General features: G+C 54.7%; 1 protein-coding gene across 3 annotated transcripts; it reads right to left on the bottom strand.

Annotated features, from left to right (window-relative positions):
• Nucleotides 1-1,649: 1,649 nt before the first annotated feature.
• Nucleotides 1,650-15,725, bottom strand: TSKU (tsukushi, small leucine rich proteoglycan). Of its 3 annotated transcripts, none has more exons than XM_033120535.1 (3): nt 15,590-15,701; nt 8,241-8,372; nt 1,650-4,137 (listed from the first exon to the last, which is right to left on the bottom strand). In XM_033120535.1, exon 3 carries the CDS (start codon nt 4,127-4,129, stop codon nt 3,056-3,058), a length of 1,074 nt encoding a protein of 357 aa, XP_032976426.1. In that variant the 5' UTR covers nt 4,130-4,137; nt 8,241-8,372; nt 15,590-15,701; the 3' UTR covers nt 1,650-3,055. The 3 variants fall into 3 exon arrangements, with proteins under 3 accessions (XP_032976426.1, XP_032976427.1, XP_032976428.1); XM_033120536.1 differs by lacking the exon at nt 15,590-15,701 and adding an exon at nt 9,577-10,688; XM_033120537.1 differs by lacking the exon at nt 8,241-8,372 and having other exon boundaries at nt 15,590-15,725.
• Nucleotides 15,726-18,225: the final 2,500 nt, after the last annotated feature.

Below are 18,225 nucleotides of genomic sequence, written 5' to 3'. Positions count from 1 at the left end.
AAGTGACTTGGCCAGTTACACAACTGGTTTGTGATGGACCCAGGATGGTAACCCTTTTCTGCAAACTCTAAGACAGAAACTTTGCACTCATTTCTATAATTGCACTAATTTCTGTAGGACTCTAATGACCCCATTCTTGGCCCCAGGATTCCAGGAGGGTGGAGTGTGGCGGGATGAAAGCAGTCTAGCTGGGAGAAAGTGGGGCTGGCTGCACAAACTGTGTAGGTCCACTTTGGCCTTGCTCGGGCGACCCCTCTGACTGGGGGTGTCTGCTTTTGAGCGAACACGAGGTGGCGCTGTGGGATGAGAGCCTCGGGAGGGGCTGCATGGATGCCCGATTCGCCTTGGGGCTTCTGCTTTCCCTAAAACAGGCAGGAGGCCAGGGCTGGGGGTGCCAGGTAATGTCCCCACAGGAAGGAAGAACACACACAGTGTGATGGCGTCGGCGCCCACCCTCCCACTGCAGCTGTGTCTCAGGGAGGAGGCGACCTGCCTCAGAGCTCACTCTTGTCCTGCAGGAGCCCCAGCCACCCCTCCCCTGCCTTCCAGGCAGCTTTGTCCGTAACTTTAAGACTCCTGTGATCCATGTCCCTCCCCTAAGGGCTCCTTCCTCAAGCTTGGTTTTGGGAGATCCCCGCCCCACTGTGTGAAAGTCCCCTGCGTTCAAAGCCTCTCATCCAGGGGATGGGGGAGGGGTAAAGGTCCAGGGGACAGGGCTGGGGTCTCACCCTGACAACACCCCCTCCCCTGCCTCAGCCCCTTCTCATATTGGCTATGGGTGCCAGACTTGGGCTTTTGGGGGATGGTGGCTGAGCAACAAGCTGGGCAAAGCTCCCCACTCATACCTGTGGCCTGAAGGTTCTGGGTTCTTTGCTCATCTATGACCCCTCCCAAGTGCCAGCCCTTTCTGTCCAGGCCCATGTGTTCTTCTCAGCTGTGGTTGAACTTCCTCCAGGAAGCCCTCCTAGCCCTACCACAGGGCTCTCAGCTCCCTGTGCTGTTTACTCACACATCCTCTGTGTGTCCTTCTTCCCCTGCCCACCCCAGGAACAGGAGTCCCCGTAGAGCAGAGATGGGGGTGGCTCTGTGGTTGTGGGTGACGGACATTCCTGCAGACGTTAGCCAGTTAGAAGAAGAATTTGCTGACAGTAGAGCCACTCGGATGAGCTGGAAGTGAGCTCCTGTCACTGGAAGTGTACAAACAGGAGTTAGGGTACCACAGCAGTTAAAATGCCAACATGGAAGAGGTACTGTTGGAGCTGAGGAAGGAGGTGGAGAGGGACCTCAGGGAAAGCTTCTGAGAAGGCGAGGCAGGAACTGGGTCTATTAGGATGGGAAGGAGTTGAGAGAGGGACGAGGGCGAGGGCAAGGTCCCAGAGTAACAGTCTGAGCAAAGGCAGAAGCATGCAAGGGCCTGACAAGTGCATGGAGTTGGTACGACAGGGACAGCGGAGATAGGATACAGGTGCAAGCTGCAATGAAAGGTGCAACCCACCCACATAACTACCCCCTCATGTCACCTCACTTCCCCATCCTGAGAGGTTATTAGGCTTTTCAGGAAGAACGCACTGCCCAAGGCAGGGCTGGTCTGGATTCCTCCTTGTGGCCCCACAGTCCAGCCCAGGGAATGTCAGTGGACACTGGTCGAGTGATAGAAAGAGGGACTCTTTATGTTTATTAAGCCAAGGACCAGTTAGGTATTGGGTGAGGCTGGTGGTGGAGAACAGAGCTTTCGTTGTCCTGTGGGCATCTTTGTGGGACCGGCCTCCTGATGCCCACGTAGCCGCTTGATGGCTCGCTTCCACCCAACACCTCCTCCCCCAACACATCCCCAGGACACACTATTACAAAAGTGACCAAATACAACTTTTTCTCTTTTACAAATGACACGTTGCCATCCCCTGCCAGCAGGGGTGGAGGGCTGGTTGAAAGTGACAGTCCATTAAAAAGGTAACAGCTTGTATAAAAAGAGGACTAAGAGCCCATGGCTGGGAGTCTGAGATGCCATGCTGGTGGGAGGGCATAAACTTGGCTGGGAGCTGCCTGCCTACTCCCGCTGCATTCTCCGTCAGGGGAGACAGGCTGTGTGGGCTGTATGGGTTCAGGGCTGGTGGGGCCTCCAGGACTGCATCAGCATCTTGGGGGGGCATCAGAGGCAGTGCCTCAAGAATCAGTGGGTACATTTCCAGTCCTGAGGCTGGGGGACCCCACCCCAGAGTGGGAAACTGGCAAGGCTGGATTGGCACGCCTGAAGCTACCAGAGGCTGAGAGATGAAGTGACCTGGCCCGTGCCACAGTTGGTCACTAGGCCCAGGGTCCCACCGCTGAGGCCCTTGCCTGTCCTTCTGGGGATAACAAGGAAAGAACACAAATGGCAGCAAGGGGGAGCCCAGCTGGGGAGAGGAAGGGCATGATTAAGAGAAGACAGCAAAGTGCAAAGGGGCCCAAGTGGGAGGCCAGACGCTGGGTGTAGACATGCCTCCGCTGTAGTACCTCCGATTAGCAGTTTTCCTTCTCTAGGCCTCAGTTCCCTCCTTTGTTACATGGAGGTGGACTTGATTTTTTTTTCCCAGTCTTTTCTATAACAAAAGTTCTACCCAAGGTTCAAGGGGAAGAGAAAAGGATAAAAGGGCCTCATGTGCCCAGAGCAAAAGAAACTCATGCCCCTGAGTGACTGGACCGTGGGTCTAAGGGGGCGCTCAGCCGTGGACCCGACCTCTGACCCTCCTCCTGTCATGATCAGGTTGGGCCAGACCTGAGGGAAGGCACTTTGGGGTCAAGTGGGGAAGAACAGCAGGGGACTGCTGTCTGGTTTGGCATCGAAGACCCTCTGCTTACGGTTTGGGAGCAACGCAGACAAAGGGGCAAGGCTTTGCTCCTGGGTGTTGTTCCCAGGTCCAAAGCCTCTCCCCAGCTCTATAGCTGTCTTTTAATGACGTTGCCACATAGGCCTGCAGAGTTCCCACTGGCATTGGCACATAAAAATATAAATTACCCAGGACTTGAGTCAACCCAGGGCAGAAGTCTGTTATGTGGCCCGAGGCCATACCATTTGTCACAAGGTGTGGGGGTCCCTGGCAGCCGGTTCCCAAGTGTCTATGCAATGCAGGGCCGCCTTGGGGCTGGAGCTAGGCTGCCGGGGGTAGGCACCTTCCCGTACAAGTCGCCGGCACCACACACCCTGGCCCACACTGACGCTCTGCAGCGTTGGGAGGTGGAGGAGCAACATGTCAGGCAGGGGCACCAGGCTTGTGCCCGACAGGTCCAGCTCCTGCAGGGAGCCCAGGCCGGAGAACACCTCAGCTCCTGCCCACTTGAGCTTGGGGTTGCCTGACAGGTCCAGGACCTGCAGGCTCTGCAGCTCACGGAAACCATAGGGCTCCAATTGGGGGAGGCCCTGCAGGCTGCCCAGTGACAGGTGTGTCAGGCCCGCCAGCCCCGTGAAGGCACCTGGGCCGATAACAGCCAGCGGGTTCCCATCCAGGCTCAGGTAGCGCAGGGGCAAGTCCCGGAGGTTGGGCACGGTGCGGAGCCGATTCCAGGCCAGGTTCAGGCTCTGAATGGTGGGCATGGGCAGGCTGGCCCGGGCAGGGTGGGGCACGACGCGGTGGATGAGGTTGTGGGAGAGGTCCACGTGCAGTGCCCTGCCCTGGCTGTGGGTAGTGAAGGCAGACACCGGGACTTCACGGAGCCGGTTGTGGTTGAGGTTCACGTCACTCAGTGGTGAGCTGGCGAAGCTCTCGGCTGGCAGGGCTGCCAGGCCATTGTGGCTGAGGTCAAGGGACTCTAGGTACCGAAGGCGCGAAAAGGCAGTGGGCGAGATGCTGGTGAGTAGGTTGTGGCTGAGATCCAGGCCGGCCAGCGTGGTATAGCCCGGCCCTGCCAACACGGACTCATTCACGGTCTCCAGCCGGTTGGAGGACAGGTCCAGGTGGGCCGTGTCCAGAGGGATGGGCACGGGCACAATGGAAGGACCCAGGCCGCTGCAATCCACTCGCGTCAGGCTGAAGCTATCAAAGAGGCCGAAGGTCTCCACCTCACACTGGCACCCAGGGAAGCATGGCCGGGTCGTCTGGACTCCGCTCATGGCCAGCAATAGCAGTGGGGGCAGCAGCAGAGGCCACGGCATGGTGGGTGCTAGAAAGAGAGCCATAGGTGAGGGTTGACAGTAGGTACCCCATATGAGATGGTTCTAACCCCACCCCGTAAGACCTCAGCCAAGGTGTCTAAGCACAGCTGAAAGTTGCCACCTGCACGCTGTCCTCTCAGGATGCTTTCCCTGAATACTACTCCTCATATAATTCCTCGTCCTTGTGTCTCTCTGGCCTCAGAGACCCAACCTGATTGGTAAATGGGGTTTACCTGATTGGTAAACCCCCAGACTGGTGGGTTTTACACTGGAAGCAGCAGAACCCTTTCTTAGGTAAGATTAGCAGATGAAAATGGGCCTGTTCTGGCTGAAGTGAGGGCGGGGACCTGGAGCCTTCCAGCCCGCTCACCATCTCTGCTGTAGGATGTTAGGAAACCCAGCTGGAAACCCACTGAACTCGATGGGTCTCTGGCTGGCCTCTCCAGCTCTGACGATCTAGGACCATGGGCTGGTCTCAACCCAGGCCCTTTGGGTAGGGGGCGTGGCTCACAGCGTAGAGGTCAGGGTCAGGGTGTCCCACTGACCTCGGCTGAGCATGTGCCATGTGTCGGGGGCTGAGCTAGCTGCCTCACTACATGGTCTCACTTGACCCTCCCAACCACAAACATTACAAGACAGCAATTTCTGTCACCACTTCACAGAGGGAACTGAGACTTAGAGAGGTTCGGAAGCTTACACTCCACCATAAGTAAATGGCAAGGGAAGCACAGAGATGGAGCACAGAGAAAGCATGGCTCACTGTCACGGTTTGGCAGTAGCTGAGCCATGCCTGAGACACGCACTCCAGCCTCTTAGACCGAGGCCTTTCCCTGCACAAGGGCTGGTCCTACCTCACCTCTTTTTGGGTGACAATGTCTGAGTCCACAGTCCTAAACCCCCTCACCTGGCCTGTCCTGCAGAGGCAGGGTCCTTCATTCCAATTGGGGACCATGTGTTTAGACTTCCAGATGGGCTCTGGGGACACCTGTACCAATCCCCTTTCTCCTTGCCCTGCCCCTACCCACTGCTGATACAGCTATTACCCCTCTTTGGCTCTTCCTTTGACCTAGGGCAGGCAGCTGGGCTGGTTCCCCATTATACAGATGAAGAAATAGAGACTCAAAGAGGAAAAGGGTTTACCCCAAACTAGTAAAAAGCAGGGCAGGACTAGAACCCAGGCCTGTTCAATTCCAATGCCTCTATTTTCATCTGCTGCCTCCAGCAGGAACGGCAGGGTGGCCGGAGGAGAGACGAGATCCAAGAGGGATTTTCCCCACTGACACATGCTATGATACAGCCATCTCCCTTCTCCTGACCTCAGTTTCCCTCCCTGTACAACTATCACAGCAGCTGCCACCGATCCCAGGCACTACATGTACGTTGCCACATACAGTCCTCACATCCACGCACATCTGACTCCAAGCCTCACTCCAGCAGATCTCTTCATCTAGGGTGGCCCCCCTCTGCCCCATTACCCTGTCTTCCCCCCACCAGCCCTCTCATTGGCCTTCAGGGAGAGGTCGACCAGGGACCTGCCCACCTTCTAGAATGGGGTGGGTGGGAAGGGAGCAGCGGGATGGTATCACCATCCCTCCATGAAACTTTAAAGGGGTTGCCACTTGATCCAGTGACTGCCTGGGGGCAGGGAGAAGTGGGGCTCTTTTCTCCACCCCCTCTGGGGGCCTTCCTCTCCCACCCCTTTCTTTTGTAGAGTCCAGTTTGAGGATTAAACCCAGTCCAGGTGCATCCTGGGCTTGGTCCCAACTGAGGCAGGACAGAGTGTTCCCATGTCTGGAGCCAAAAGGAAAATATTAAATTGCTTCAGGCCCCCTTTGTTCCCCTGGGTAAGCTTCTCACCACAGAGCTTCATTACCATTCAGGGCCCCACCTTCTCTGCTAAGCCGATCTGCTCACATCCACCCTTCCTGGGTTTAAACAAACACCACCCTTACAAAAAAGGGCCCTGAGATTACCCTTTGATTCCCAAAGGTGCTTATACAACGTTCCTATTAAATGCCAAATGGCCTCTCGTGAGCGGCTGCTTATGTAAGCACAAGTCCAGACACAGCCAAATGCACTCCTGTCACCACCCCTCTCCAGGTCTCAGCCTTGCCCTCTGAACCCTAAGGCAGTAACGCTTGCTCTGCCATCCTCACACAAGTTGACTGACTCTCACATTTAGTGCGATGAAAACTGTGAAGAGCTGTGCACGCATGCAGGGTGGTCATCACTGGGCCAGTGTAGATATGGAACTGAGGCAATGGTTGGGACAGCTGATGGAAAGGGAGCAGGGGCGTAAAAGGAGACTTAGCTGCCTAACTGTGACCGTGAAGGCTCCCTCAGGGACCCAGAGAGATTCTCCCTCAGCCCTGCACAATGGACAGCTCTCCCCAGGCCCCATTCTGTGCCAGGTCTGGACATTCACATGGAAAGTGCTGACGGTGACAGCCAGAGCCAGTCCTCCTGTGTGCTCGTGCTCACATGTTCTCTCATACGGTCCCCTGTCACTCGAGGAGGTCAGCGGCCGAATGTCTATTTTAGAGCAGAGGAAACAGGAGGAGAAAAGGAAGGTGGCGGAGCCGGGAACTGAACTGAAGCCTTTGTAACCTCATAATTGGTCTGGTTCCAGAGGAATGTGTGCTTCTGTGTGTCGTTGGGAAAAGAAGAGCTAAGTGTCCAGAATCCTAGGGCCAAGCTCCAGCTGTCATTGACTGCTATGATGAGGTAGGTGCCAAGCTTTTTAGTACTTAATGGCTCCAGGGCTTTCCTGAGGTCACAGCGGAGCCCAGAGGCCTCTCAGGGGGTGTCCCAGGCTGTTGGGAGAAGAGAAGAGGGAAACCCCTGAGCGGCCTCACAACTTTGGATCTAGAAGGGGGCAAAGGCAGAGGTGTGGGCTAGTGGTCTTTGAGAGTCAGCGCCCCTGTTCTGCTCAGAGGAAATGTCCCCTTTGGGGTAACACAAGGAAGGGTGCCTCCGTGATGCTAGCGTCTGGCACTGCTGTTACAAGTCCCTTAGCAAAAGGCTCAGGAGCCGAGGGTGAGAGCACAGCTTCCACAGGAGGAGACTGGGGGAAGATAAGCAAAGTTCCTCCCGGGCCCCAGCCCTTTGTAGTTAGAAAAGGCCTTTATTCATTTGCTGCTGGGAGGGCCCAGAGCCAGTCATGCAATCAATCCCTCACCTGAGCGATGAAGAGTGTATGCAGTGACTTGTTGGGGGTCCCCAGTGAGGTGTGCGGCCAATGCTCAGGCTCCGGCCTTCTGCCTCCAGGCTCAGGGCTTCCCCAGCCCCTCAAGATGGGTGCTGACTTTCCTAAGGATCTTAGGGAGCCAATAAAAATAACACGCAGGAGAGTTTGCAACCTCCTGGAGGGGGCTGATGCCATAATGCTAGGTACCATAAAGGTAAATTGCAGGTCTAGGAAAACTAGAACTGTGCATTAAAACAACAAAAAAACACCCGAATCCTAATTTGGGAAAGTCTAATATATATATATATATATATCAACATAACAGTGGCTTTTCTTTAAATGGTGGAACTTGGAGTGAATTAAATATGTCTTAATCTCCCTCCAACCCATGTCCTCTTAAACTAAACACACACACACACACACACAAAGTAACAAAGACTGCTAATAGGACTGCCACATGGCCATCTCTTTCTCTGGTCTTGGGGAGCCACACTCTCTGAGCCTGTCTATTTATCTGTAAAATGGGGTATTAATAGCCACCTCACAGGACTGTCATGACGATGAAACAAAACAGTGGAAATAATAAAAAGGCACGTCGCAGGGCTCCCAGCACGTGGGAAGGGCATAGTGTGAGCTGCCCTGCCTTCCTCCACAGACAGGGAAATGCTGGGGTGGGGATCAGTGGGTGGGCCTGACCCCTTCGTCTTTCCTTTAGTAAACATGTATCAAATACGTCAAAGCTCTTATCAGTGCCCTCCTGGAGAGCAGCTCTTTCCATGGAGGCCGTACTGTGCTATTTCTCAACAGGGCTGCTAGATCTGGAAAGGAATGAGCAACGTGAGCTCCTCTGGACAAAAACCACGAGCCTCAGCTCTGTGGAAAAGAAAGGCCTTCACAGAAAGCCGAAAGGCCTTGGACACCAACCTGCAGCGTGAACCAGGAGAGTTACTTCACCTCTGGTCCAGTTCCTTCAACTGTGAATCTGGGATGGTAATGAGGGTCCCAGTGGCCTGAGAGAGCACAGCTGTGAAGATCAGACTGCGAAGCTGATCCCTCCTGTAGAGAAATGAGGCCCCAACAGATCGAAGCCACATCATGGAAGGACTGTGCATCTTCATCCTACCCACACCCACACCCACTGCAGACACAGGCACCCACAGCACCGCTTCCTGGGGAAGCTGCACAGGACCTCAGAGCTCTCCTCAACGCGGGGCTCTAAGAAGTCTCTACCCACTGATCAGAGTTGGCCCTTGAGATGAAAACTGTCATTCTGGGATCGATTCTCTGATCTGCGGGAGCTACAATGCTGGGAACTGGAGTCACCTGCTAAACTGGGCAACTTTGGGAAGTGACTTCCTCTCTCGCAGCCCATTTCCTCATCTAAAATGGAGACCATCCCTTCCTCAAGGGGTTGCTGTGAGGACTAGAGATGACAGTGCCAGGACACTGACAGATGTGCAGTCGATGGGTGCTTGTGTCTCTCCTAGGCTATATGGTAGAAGGAGTCCCCCTAGAGAGGGCCCCCAAGAGCCCCCACCTCCTTCACCACTCTCCAGGAGGCCGAAGGGGAAGCAACTGGACAACTGTGCATGGTGATAAGACGGGTTCTAGCGGGCAGTCACGAGCCCTGGTCTTAGTTCCTGCTCCAGGGCCATTCACATCTTTGGACAGGTCCCCTCCCCTCACTGAGCCTCAGTTTCTCCAGCTCCACAATAAGAGGTTTCGTCTACACAATTCAGCTCCAGCGTTTCAGGCTTTCAAAATTTACAAACGCTCTACTAAGTGCATTTACAAACACTCTACTAAGTGCAAGGTACCGTGTGAGGTTTATGTCAGGGTGGAGGTGGAGGAAATCAGGGCCCCTGCCCTCGGGCTAATAGGCCAGTAGTGGGGACAGGACACCAACTCATAACAAGATCAGTAACACCTGCCTTGGATCCAGGCAACCAGGACTCTAGTCCCAAGTCTGCCACTATCTATGTGACATTTGCAGTTTTCCTTATGTCTTTGAACCTCGGTTTTCTCATCTGTGTAACAGTATGAACTCTGCCTCCCTCTGGGACCTGTGATCTGCCCTCTGGAGAAAGGGAAAGGCAAACAGGTGGCCACCATGGGAGTCTAAGTGAAGAGGGGATATTTGGCCCCCCCATACATCACCTCTTCTCCCAATCCTGAGCTGCAGATACAAGATAAAAGATCCCCCAATGAGCGAGGTTATACGACACAGGGTAGGAGCACAAGGCTTGGAAACTGTACTCACCCTTGGTTTGGGGGACAAAGCATAAGGTGCTCTGAGCAGGGGCCATGAGTATTCCTTGTTGGACCCACTGTGACTCTAAGGAGAGTTTGCTGATGGCCGGGGGGTCAAAAAAGTCAATGGTGTGGCCCTAACAGGCTCCAGGCAGGTTTCCCCCCTGTGATACTCCAGGCCCTGAGAAAGCGCCTCTAAAACAGCTTTGGCCACACCACTCCCCATCTCAAACACCTCTTCACTTCTATTTTTACCAACAGAAATCAAGTTCTCTCTCACACAGAGACATCTGTTAAGTTGTCTCCATCTTTCTCCCTCCCCTACCTGGACTCCCCATTTTGATTTGAACCTACGATGATGGTGACAGCCTCTGAACAACTTTCAGCCGAGCCTTTGTTCACACTTCCCCAAACTCAGGGAATTTCAGGGCTGGGGAGCTAGAGGGCCTCTGGGAGATCATTCACTGAGGCCCAGAGAGGGGCAGTGGCAGGAAAGAAACAGCAGAGCAGGCCCCAGGTCCTGCGTCCCAATGCCTCACACTGCTGCCAGCACCGCCTGCACCACCTGGCCTGCCTCGCACCGCCCATGGAACAAAACCCATTCTATCCACTCAGGCTCCTGGGCCACCCCTCCTTCCCTTCCTTGCTCCCCGGGCCCGTCATACCACACTTTGGGTACACCTCCTCAGACATATACTGAATAAATTCTCTGCCATTAGTTATTTACCTGATGTGAAGTATGAGCAACTTGGGGCAGTGACCCTACCTTTTTCACCTGTTCATCCCTTCCTCCACCTAAGGCCGGAGCCGGGCCTGGTGTGTAACACTACTGGATAAATAAGCAGTCCAGCAGTTAAGAGTTAACCACCGGACTCAGGCCTGGTGTGAATTCAGCTCCATACCTACTAGACTCAGGCAAGTTTCTACCTGGTTAAAGCTCAGTGTTCTCAGTAGCACTAACAACATAGGGTTGGCTAAAGCATTAAGTGACAGCATGTAAAGCAGTCAGCTCACTATCTGCCACATGTGAAGGGCTCAGTGTATGGCAGATCATGATGGTGATGATTTATTAAGCTTCCTGAAGGCAACAACAGTGCCATTTTTCTTTATGTTCCTCCCTACCCAAGCACCCAGTGCCAGGCACCCGGCAGGTTTGTGACTGTTGTGCCAACATTCTCCAGTCACTGTGCTGGTGTTTGCTGGCAAGACCCCAAGTTGTCTCTCCTCTGAGGAGACCTCTCTGGGGTTAGGGGTTCTGGCTCGACCCCTGCCCCCAGCTGCCTGCCTCTGGTGCTACAACATGGCATCGCTGGCCCATAGCTTTGCCAGCTCCTCACCACAGCTTTAAGAGGGAGCCCCTGGCATAGGAACAAGGTGGGTGGGGAGCTGAGCCTCGGGCTGGACCCGGGCCCCAGGACCCACCTGAGACAGGCCTTTGCTTCGACCAGCTGCTCCTCAATGCCTAGCTGCCTCCCACCCTGCTCCCTTCCTCGTGAGCCCACTCAAGCCGACACCAATGAAATCCCCAGGTGGAGATTCCATTAACATTTTGACCCCAGCCACTTAGTCAGCTCTGGAAACGCAAGGCAAAAAGAATTTCAGGGCCCACTCCTGTTAATGACACACATCTGTATAAACACGTCAGCTCACCACGCACTTCTACACCAACACCTCATTGCTGCCTCACCACAATCCTTGACCGTGGGGGTTACTGTCCCTGTTTTGCAGACAAGGAGACTCACATTACTCAGCTGGGTAGTAAAGGAACCAGCCATCAACCCCAGAGGTCTTAGCTCCAAATCCAGTGCTCCTTAGGGTATTACTGTGCCTCGACGTACATGGGGCTGATGGCTAACTGATTGTGCTGGATTACAACTATGTTTACTTGTCTGTCCTCCTGTGGGCAAGGCTGGGGTCAGATTCGTTTTTATGTCCTGGGAATTGAGCACTGGGCCTGGCACACAGCAGGTACTATAGGAAGATACAGCAGGCATTGAAAATACTTCCACCTCACACAAGGACACACAGCCTTTCAGGGCGTTCCCCAGCTGTTATCTGTACAGTCACACTGCAAGGGCAGCAGGTTAGATGGCATCCTATCTATTTTACAGCTGCATAAAGAGACACAGGGAGGTTCAGTGACCTGTCCAGAGTCACACAACCATAGAAACCAGGGATGGACTCAGGATCCGGATAATCTGACACCCAGTACCTGGCCTCCTCGACATCTTCCCTGGTGCGGATGGGCCATGGAGGCCCATAAAACCCAAGGAGGATAACTACAGGGAAATGGGCAAGGCGCCCAATACTACTTTCTCCTTCCAGTGTCTTCTTCTTGAAGCCTTTCAAGTTCCCTTTGGCCTGAGGAAGCATGTGTGGACACATGGGAGGGGTGGGGGAGGCAGTCTGGGGCACAGGAAATGCGTTTTGCAGCCAGGCAGAAAGGGCTCCAAGCCCAGGGTCTCACCCACCATGAGGCCTGCGCATGCCCTCACCCCTGAATCTGCGTCTTCATCTGCGATGTGGTGAGACTCCCAGCACTGCTCCCAGCGGGTCACTGGGATGATACCATGAGAAAGAGTGAAGACTCAGCCTCAGGTCTGGCACACGTTGGTGCTCACTGCATGTTGGTTCTGCCCCCTAATGGGTGATCTCAGGGGCCAGGAAAGAAAAAGGAGCTGAGACATTAGCAGATCGAAAGAAAAAGGAGCTTAGACTACCCCAGGCAGGGGTAGAGGATAGAGAAGAATCTAAAATGCATCCCCTAAGGCCTTGGATTCTCTCCCAATGTACCATCCAGGGCCCCCCTGGTGCTGTAAGTGCTGATTGGGTTATACCAGGAATTTGGGAAGGGGTTTTGGAAAGGTTGCAGAGGCCAAAGCAGGCTGAGGTAGTTGTGTCTCCTGTGATAGAATGAGGACAGAATGAGAATCAGCAGCTACCCCTCGTTGGGTCACTGTCTTCCCCCACCCACCCCCCCCAAGCTGGGCAGTCAACCCCACCCAAATCAGGCTCAGGAAGCCTCCTGGCCTAGACTGTTGCAACAGTCTTGTTCCTGGTTCCCTGACTCCAGTGGCCAGCCTTGCTGGGTACCAGAGTATAATCTCAACAGAAGACAAGGACCCCACCACTGTTCTCTGTTTAAAACCCACCACAGAAAGCCAGCTTGCCAGTCTAGAGTCCAGTCTTGCTCTGAGGTCCCCATGCCTTTGCACAGGCTGTTCTCTCTGATGAAGATGACAGAGATGGCCTTCTTTTGTCTCCACACAAACTCTCACGCATTTGATTCCAAAGCCAACTCCTCTGTGAGGCCTTCCCCGTCTAACCTGACCCTCATCTGGCAAAAGGTGACCCTCCCCCTGAGCCTCTGTGGCCCCCGGGCTGTCCTACAAGGAAAAACACACTTTGTGGTCTGTGGCTATCTCCAAATCTGACTGTTCAGTTCCTCTCCTGCGTGGGGCCTGGCTATGTGAAGGGGGATTAAACCACATGAATGAAATGCCCTGCTCAGAAAGATTACCTCTGCTTGGGGAGAGTAACAATTGGTCCAAGCTTGCAGGATACCAAGGGCTTTGCCAGGTGGTGAAAGCAGGTGTAAGACCATAGTAGATGTTATCTCTGCCTTCTATTGTCAGTGCAAGCCAACAAATGTCTGCACAACGTAATACAGACTACAAACCTCTTCTCATTTTATTAGCTCATGTAATTAATTATCCTAGTTAACACTCACAACAGATCAGTGAGACAGGAATTCCTGTCCTCATTTGAAGGATGAGGAGACTGAGAATCGGAGAGGTCAAGTTACTTGCCCAAGACCACAGTGCTAGGAAACAAAAGGAGTAGGAGTAAACTCCAGGTTCTTCTGATTCTAAGAGGCTGGAGTACACACCCACCTCCAGACTGGTATCTGACCATTCACAAGCCAGAGGAAGGTTTCTCAAATTACCAGTCTCATACTGTCATGTCTGTTAACCCTCCAGCAGCTCTCAGGTTCAAATACCAGCTCCTCGGCCTGGCATTCAAGGTCTTCATATTTGGCCCCTACCTTCCCTCTCAGCCTCAAGTTGAATTCTAACATCCCCACTCCCCATCTGAGGGTCCACAATGCCAACCACTTCTGGGCTGTTACCAGAACACATAGAGCCATGCGACGATGCTCCCTCTGTACTCTGTGGGAGACACTTTCTGTCTCCAGGGGGTATTCACCTGACTTCTCACCTGTTGCATTCCAGCCTTCCCTTCCTGGACTGCAGGGGCTCCTGACCCACCTCACTTTATCCTCCCTAACTTCAAAGCTACCTCCCACGCGTCCCCCCACCTTAAAAGAATAAATTAGTGCCTGGGAATTGGTCAAGAATGGGGGTGTGTGTGAATCATCAGTGTTTGTAGGTTCTGGGATCTCAACCAGTCAGGGAGAACAGGAATGGAGGAGACAGGCTGTCAAAACCTCCCTTTCCAGAGGGGAAACTTAGGACCAGAGAGGGAAAGGAAAGTGCCCATGGTGGCCTCCTTCCCGTCTGCAGCATCTGGCAAAATTCTAGGTATAAGACTGGGGGGAGGTGGGAGCGGGGGTGGGAAAGTGTTAGGATTATCTTCGAAATTCAGGATCAAAAGCCCAATGGGCTCCCGCAACCTGAGCCTTCCCTCTCGGGTCAGACTTGGGCTCTGCAAGCCTGGACTTCTCCAAAGGATAGAGCAGGCAGGGAGGAAGAATCCGAGAGGTTCCTGAGTCATATCGCCTGGGCCAAGTGTGGGCGGCCACTGCTCTCAAGCCGGCTCTCAAAAGCTGCACAGGTTATGCCCACCTCAAGTTAGGCGCCACGAGGGAGTTCTCACTCCCATCCACAACAGGCTGTGCAACTTGCCCAGTTCTATACACTGGGCCAGTGGCCGGTCCATTCGTAACCAGTATGTGCAAGGTCCCTCTTCTCCGCAGTCCAGCTGGGGTTCCTGGGGCCAAAGCCACCGACAGGCCCGGATCCCGAATAGCCGTCGCCTTCTCACCTATGGGATCAGAGGGCTGGTCCCCCCACCCTGGGGGCGGGATGCAAACCGAGAGCGGATCTCAAAGCGGAGCCGAGGCTGGGGCCGGCCTCTCTGCCCAGCAGACACGTCTCTCTCGGTCACATACACTCTCTCTGAGAAGCGCGGGGCGGGCAGTAACGGCTACCCTTTCCTCTCCACTCTCCAACTCCCGGCCGGGACCAAGGGGCTGCTGCTTTCCCTTTCCCCCCACCAGCTGATTCGGCGCGGGTGTCCGGCACATTCCGCCCGCCCTGACCCAGACCAGTCCCTGGGCACTGCCGACTCCCGCCCCCCCCAGCCTTATCCCACCCCCTCACAACTTTAAGGACCCCAGGAGACGAAAGAGGGTAGCGCTACCAACACCCCCTGCTCAGGCTGCAGCGGGGAGGGCCGGGGCTGCTGCCAAAGGAACAGGGAGAAAAGTTTGAAACCAAGTCGGGGGCCTGAGTGGACAGCAGGGGAGCGAGGAGTTGGGGCGGTGTCTGGCTCTCCGCACGCACACACTCCACGGACACCCAACCCAGACACGTCGACAGTCACAGAACACGTACGCGGGCACACAACCATGAGCCCACCAAAAGCCACAAACAAACGCGGGCCCACACAACGTGGACACAGGGGCGAAACAGCCACGCAAAGCCACGGACACACAAAGGCGCAGGCAGATATACATCCATGGACCCAAATCCACAAAGACCACAAACGTGAGATGCACGTGTCCGCACAAAGACCCCAGAGGCGCTGGCCCACGCCCCCGGCCCGAGCCTTTGTCTCCTGGAAGCCCTCTCCCCTAGGTTCGGGTTCCTCACTGCGGCCGAACCCGGGGAGTCCAGCGGCCGCTGCCGATACCCTGGGTTCAGGAAAAGTTGAAAGGCCCGGTCCCCGCTCCTGTGTCCAGCGCCGCCCGCCCGCCGGATAGGGCGGCCAGGCTGGGGTTGGGGGCTTCGGACCTTCGCTCGCAGCTCGGAGTCCTGCTCCGCGCGGGGACCCACACCCACCTGGAAGCCTGCGCCGCAGCCGCCTCGGCACGCTCCACCCAGGCGGCCCGGCCGCGGGCCCTCGGGCCGGCGCTTTTCTCGGTACCGCGCCACCCGCCTCCCCCCGGCCCCCGCCCGACGCCGGGCGAACCCCCCGCCCGCTCGACGCCCAGTGGCGGCTTCGCTGGCTGCCCGAAGACTTAGGGAATGTCGCCAAAGTGCCTGCCTTTCCTGGCGCTCTCCCCGCCTCCCGCCCGCCCGCAGAGCCCGCGCCGGGCCGGGTTCCACCCTAGGGAGCGTCTCAAAAGTGCGCGTGCAGCTCTCACCCACTCCGCGGCCTCGCTCACAGCTTCCGGCAACCCGGACTCCCTGCCCCCTCCCGGGAGCGCCTGAGCAATCTCAGCAGATGGCTACATGGTCGGGAACATCTGGAGGTCGCTGGAGTGTGTGTGTGTGTGTGTGTGTGTGTGTGTGTGTGTGTGTGTGTGACGTGAGAGAGGAGAGGGGGAGTTAGTAAGAAAGAGATTGGATGGGTGAGGCGTCCTACTTCTGGAGTTTATTCCCCCATTTTTTTAACCAGGTCCAAAAAGAGGTCCAAATGTCGTTGATCAAATAGCACACAGAGCTGGGGAGAACAACCTTGAGCTACATCTATTCTCTTTGGGAGTGTTCTCCCTTGGTGCATCAAGCTTTCACTTTAATAAACCTTTCTGCAAAACTGTTTCACCCACTCTCTTTATTTCTATCCAGAGAATGGCAAGGACCCCTGCACCCATAATACAGAGACGTTAGTGAGAGGGAGACCAAAATCCCAAGCAAAGAGAGACTAGCTGAAAGATGAACCAGCAGAGAAACAGAGAGGAGAGAACCGGATTTGGGCAGAAAAGTTGGCAGGACTGGAGAGAGAAAGCAACAGACTATTTTTTCTGGAGGGGATCATCGAACTTCTGATTGGGATTCTAAGAAGGGAAACTGCATGTGACGAGGCAGCAGTTTAAGTCTACTCCTCTCTACAACCCACCCTCTCTCACCCCTCTTTATGGTGAAAAGGGCAGGAAAGCATCCAAAAAACACTTTAAAATGAGGGGTTGGGGAAGAAATTGCTTGGTGGGTGCATTCCCTACGAGGGCAGGTGGAGGTGAGTTTGACTCTCCCAGTCTACAGACAGAAGAGGGACCCCAGAGGCATGGGGTTGGGGGTATGCCTTGTTGAGGGAGGCTTTGGTCTTGAACTCTGGAACTTCCAGGAACTTCTCTGCTGTACAGAGAATGGGCAGTGTTTCCCCTACAGTGGCCCAGGCTTGCACATCCATTACTGTTTCTTTTTTCTTTTTTAATTAAAAATGTTACTTAGGCTAGTGTGTTTGTGTCTGCTGTCTGTCTGGGGAAGGAGGGAGGCAAGTAGGGAGACAGGAAAGAAGTAGAGGTAATTGCCCCAGGCCTCAAGGCAGCAAAATCAAATCTGCCCAGAGAACAAAGTGCTCTTGCAAATCCTCCCTGCATTCAAAGTCTCTGTGGGGTGGTGGCAGCAGTGTGGTGACTCCACTCTCCTGGGCTGAGACCTGTGGACCCTGCGGACCCTGCTGGTTAGGGAGGTGCAGGGAGAAGGCTGGGAGCCTGGTCTTACCAGTAGGGGACCGGGAGAGCTCCCCTCTCTTCTCTCTGCCCATTGTCCTCCCCCAATTAGAATCCCAGCTTACAGAACCAGGAGGCCACCGAGCTGAGATTTCAAATCAAACAGCCTTTGAAATTGTACCATAGACCCCTTTGCATCCAGTCATCTCCTCACAGTCAAGCTGAACAAATGGGTTGCTGAGAGTCAACTCTGTACCCCCTAAGTGTTCTCTGTGCCCTCAGGAGGATTCAGAGCCCTTCCAGCGACCGTTCCCCCTCCCCCACTCTGCCACTTGCCTAGAGGGGAGAGAGAGACTAGAAAATCAGTAAAAAAATAGCATTTGGTGAGGGCCCCAAGCTTGGAAAGGGGTCAGACGCCAGCCCTGCCACTTACCAGCTGAGGGTAATCTTAGAGAAGTTACCTCCCCTAAGAGATTGTTGTAAGGAGTAAACAAGGTAATGGTAAATCATTAGTCTGGCTCACAGGAAGCGCCATTGTGCGTTGTTATTGCCGTTATTATTATCCCAAGAGATCTCCTGTCAGGGATGGGGTAGAATCTGGAAAGCCCAGCAAGCTTGGGAGGGGAGGTGACAGGGGAATGGTCACCTGACCCTCTATCCTGTCTAGCCCATCTGCCCCGTGCCTCCGCCCCTCCTGTGGGGGAAAGGCTTTCTTTCAAAGGAACCGCCCCCTTGGCCCTGGCCTAGAGACTTTCAACCTCCTCCCTTGATGTAGAGTTAGGCTTACCTCAGCATCTGAGAAACGGAGATGAATACTCCACACCCCTTAGGGAACTAGGGGATGCTAACTCACACTGCCCTTTGTATGCAGGATCCAGCCAGCTGGGCTGTAGACTCCAGGCCCCGCCAAAGGGCCTCTCACTTACCATAAGCCCGACAAACAACCCTTCATACTTGGGCTGGTGGCTGGCAGCAGTTTCAGAGCACCTCTACTTTCATGATATCCTGATCTTCCCTAACTGGAAGGTAGCCTCCAGGGGCTTCCAGTGGAGAATCTCCACCAGCCCTAACTGCCCTTTGCAC

The sequence above is a fragment of the Rhinolophus ferrumequinum genome, chromosome 11, assembly GCF_004115265.2.
Source record: "Rhinolophus ferrumequinum isolate MPI-CBG mRhiFer1 chromosome 11, mRhiFer1_v1.p, whole genome shotgun sequence".
NCBI classification, from domain to species: domain Eukaryota; kingdom Metazoa; phylum Chordata; class Mammalia; order Chiroptera; family Rhinolophidae; genus Rhinolophus; species Rhinolophus ferrumequinum.
This window is presented reverse-complemented; position numbering and strand designations above follow the sequence as displayed.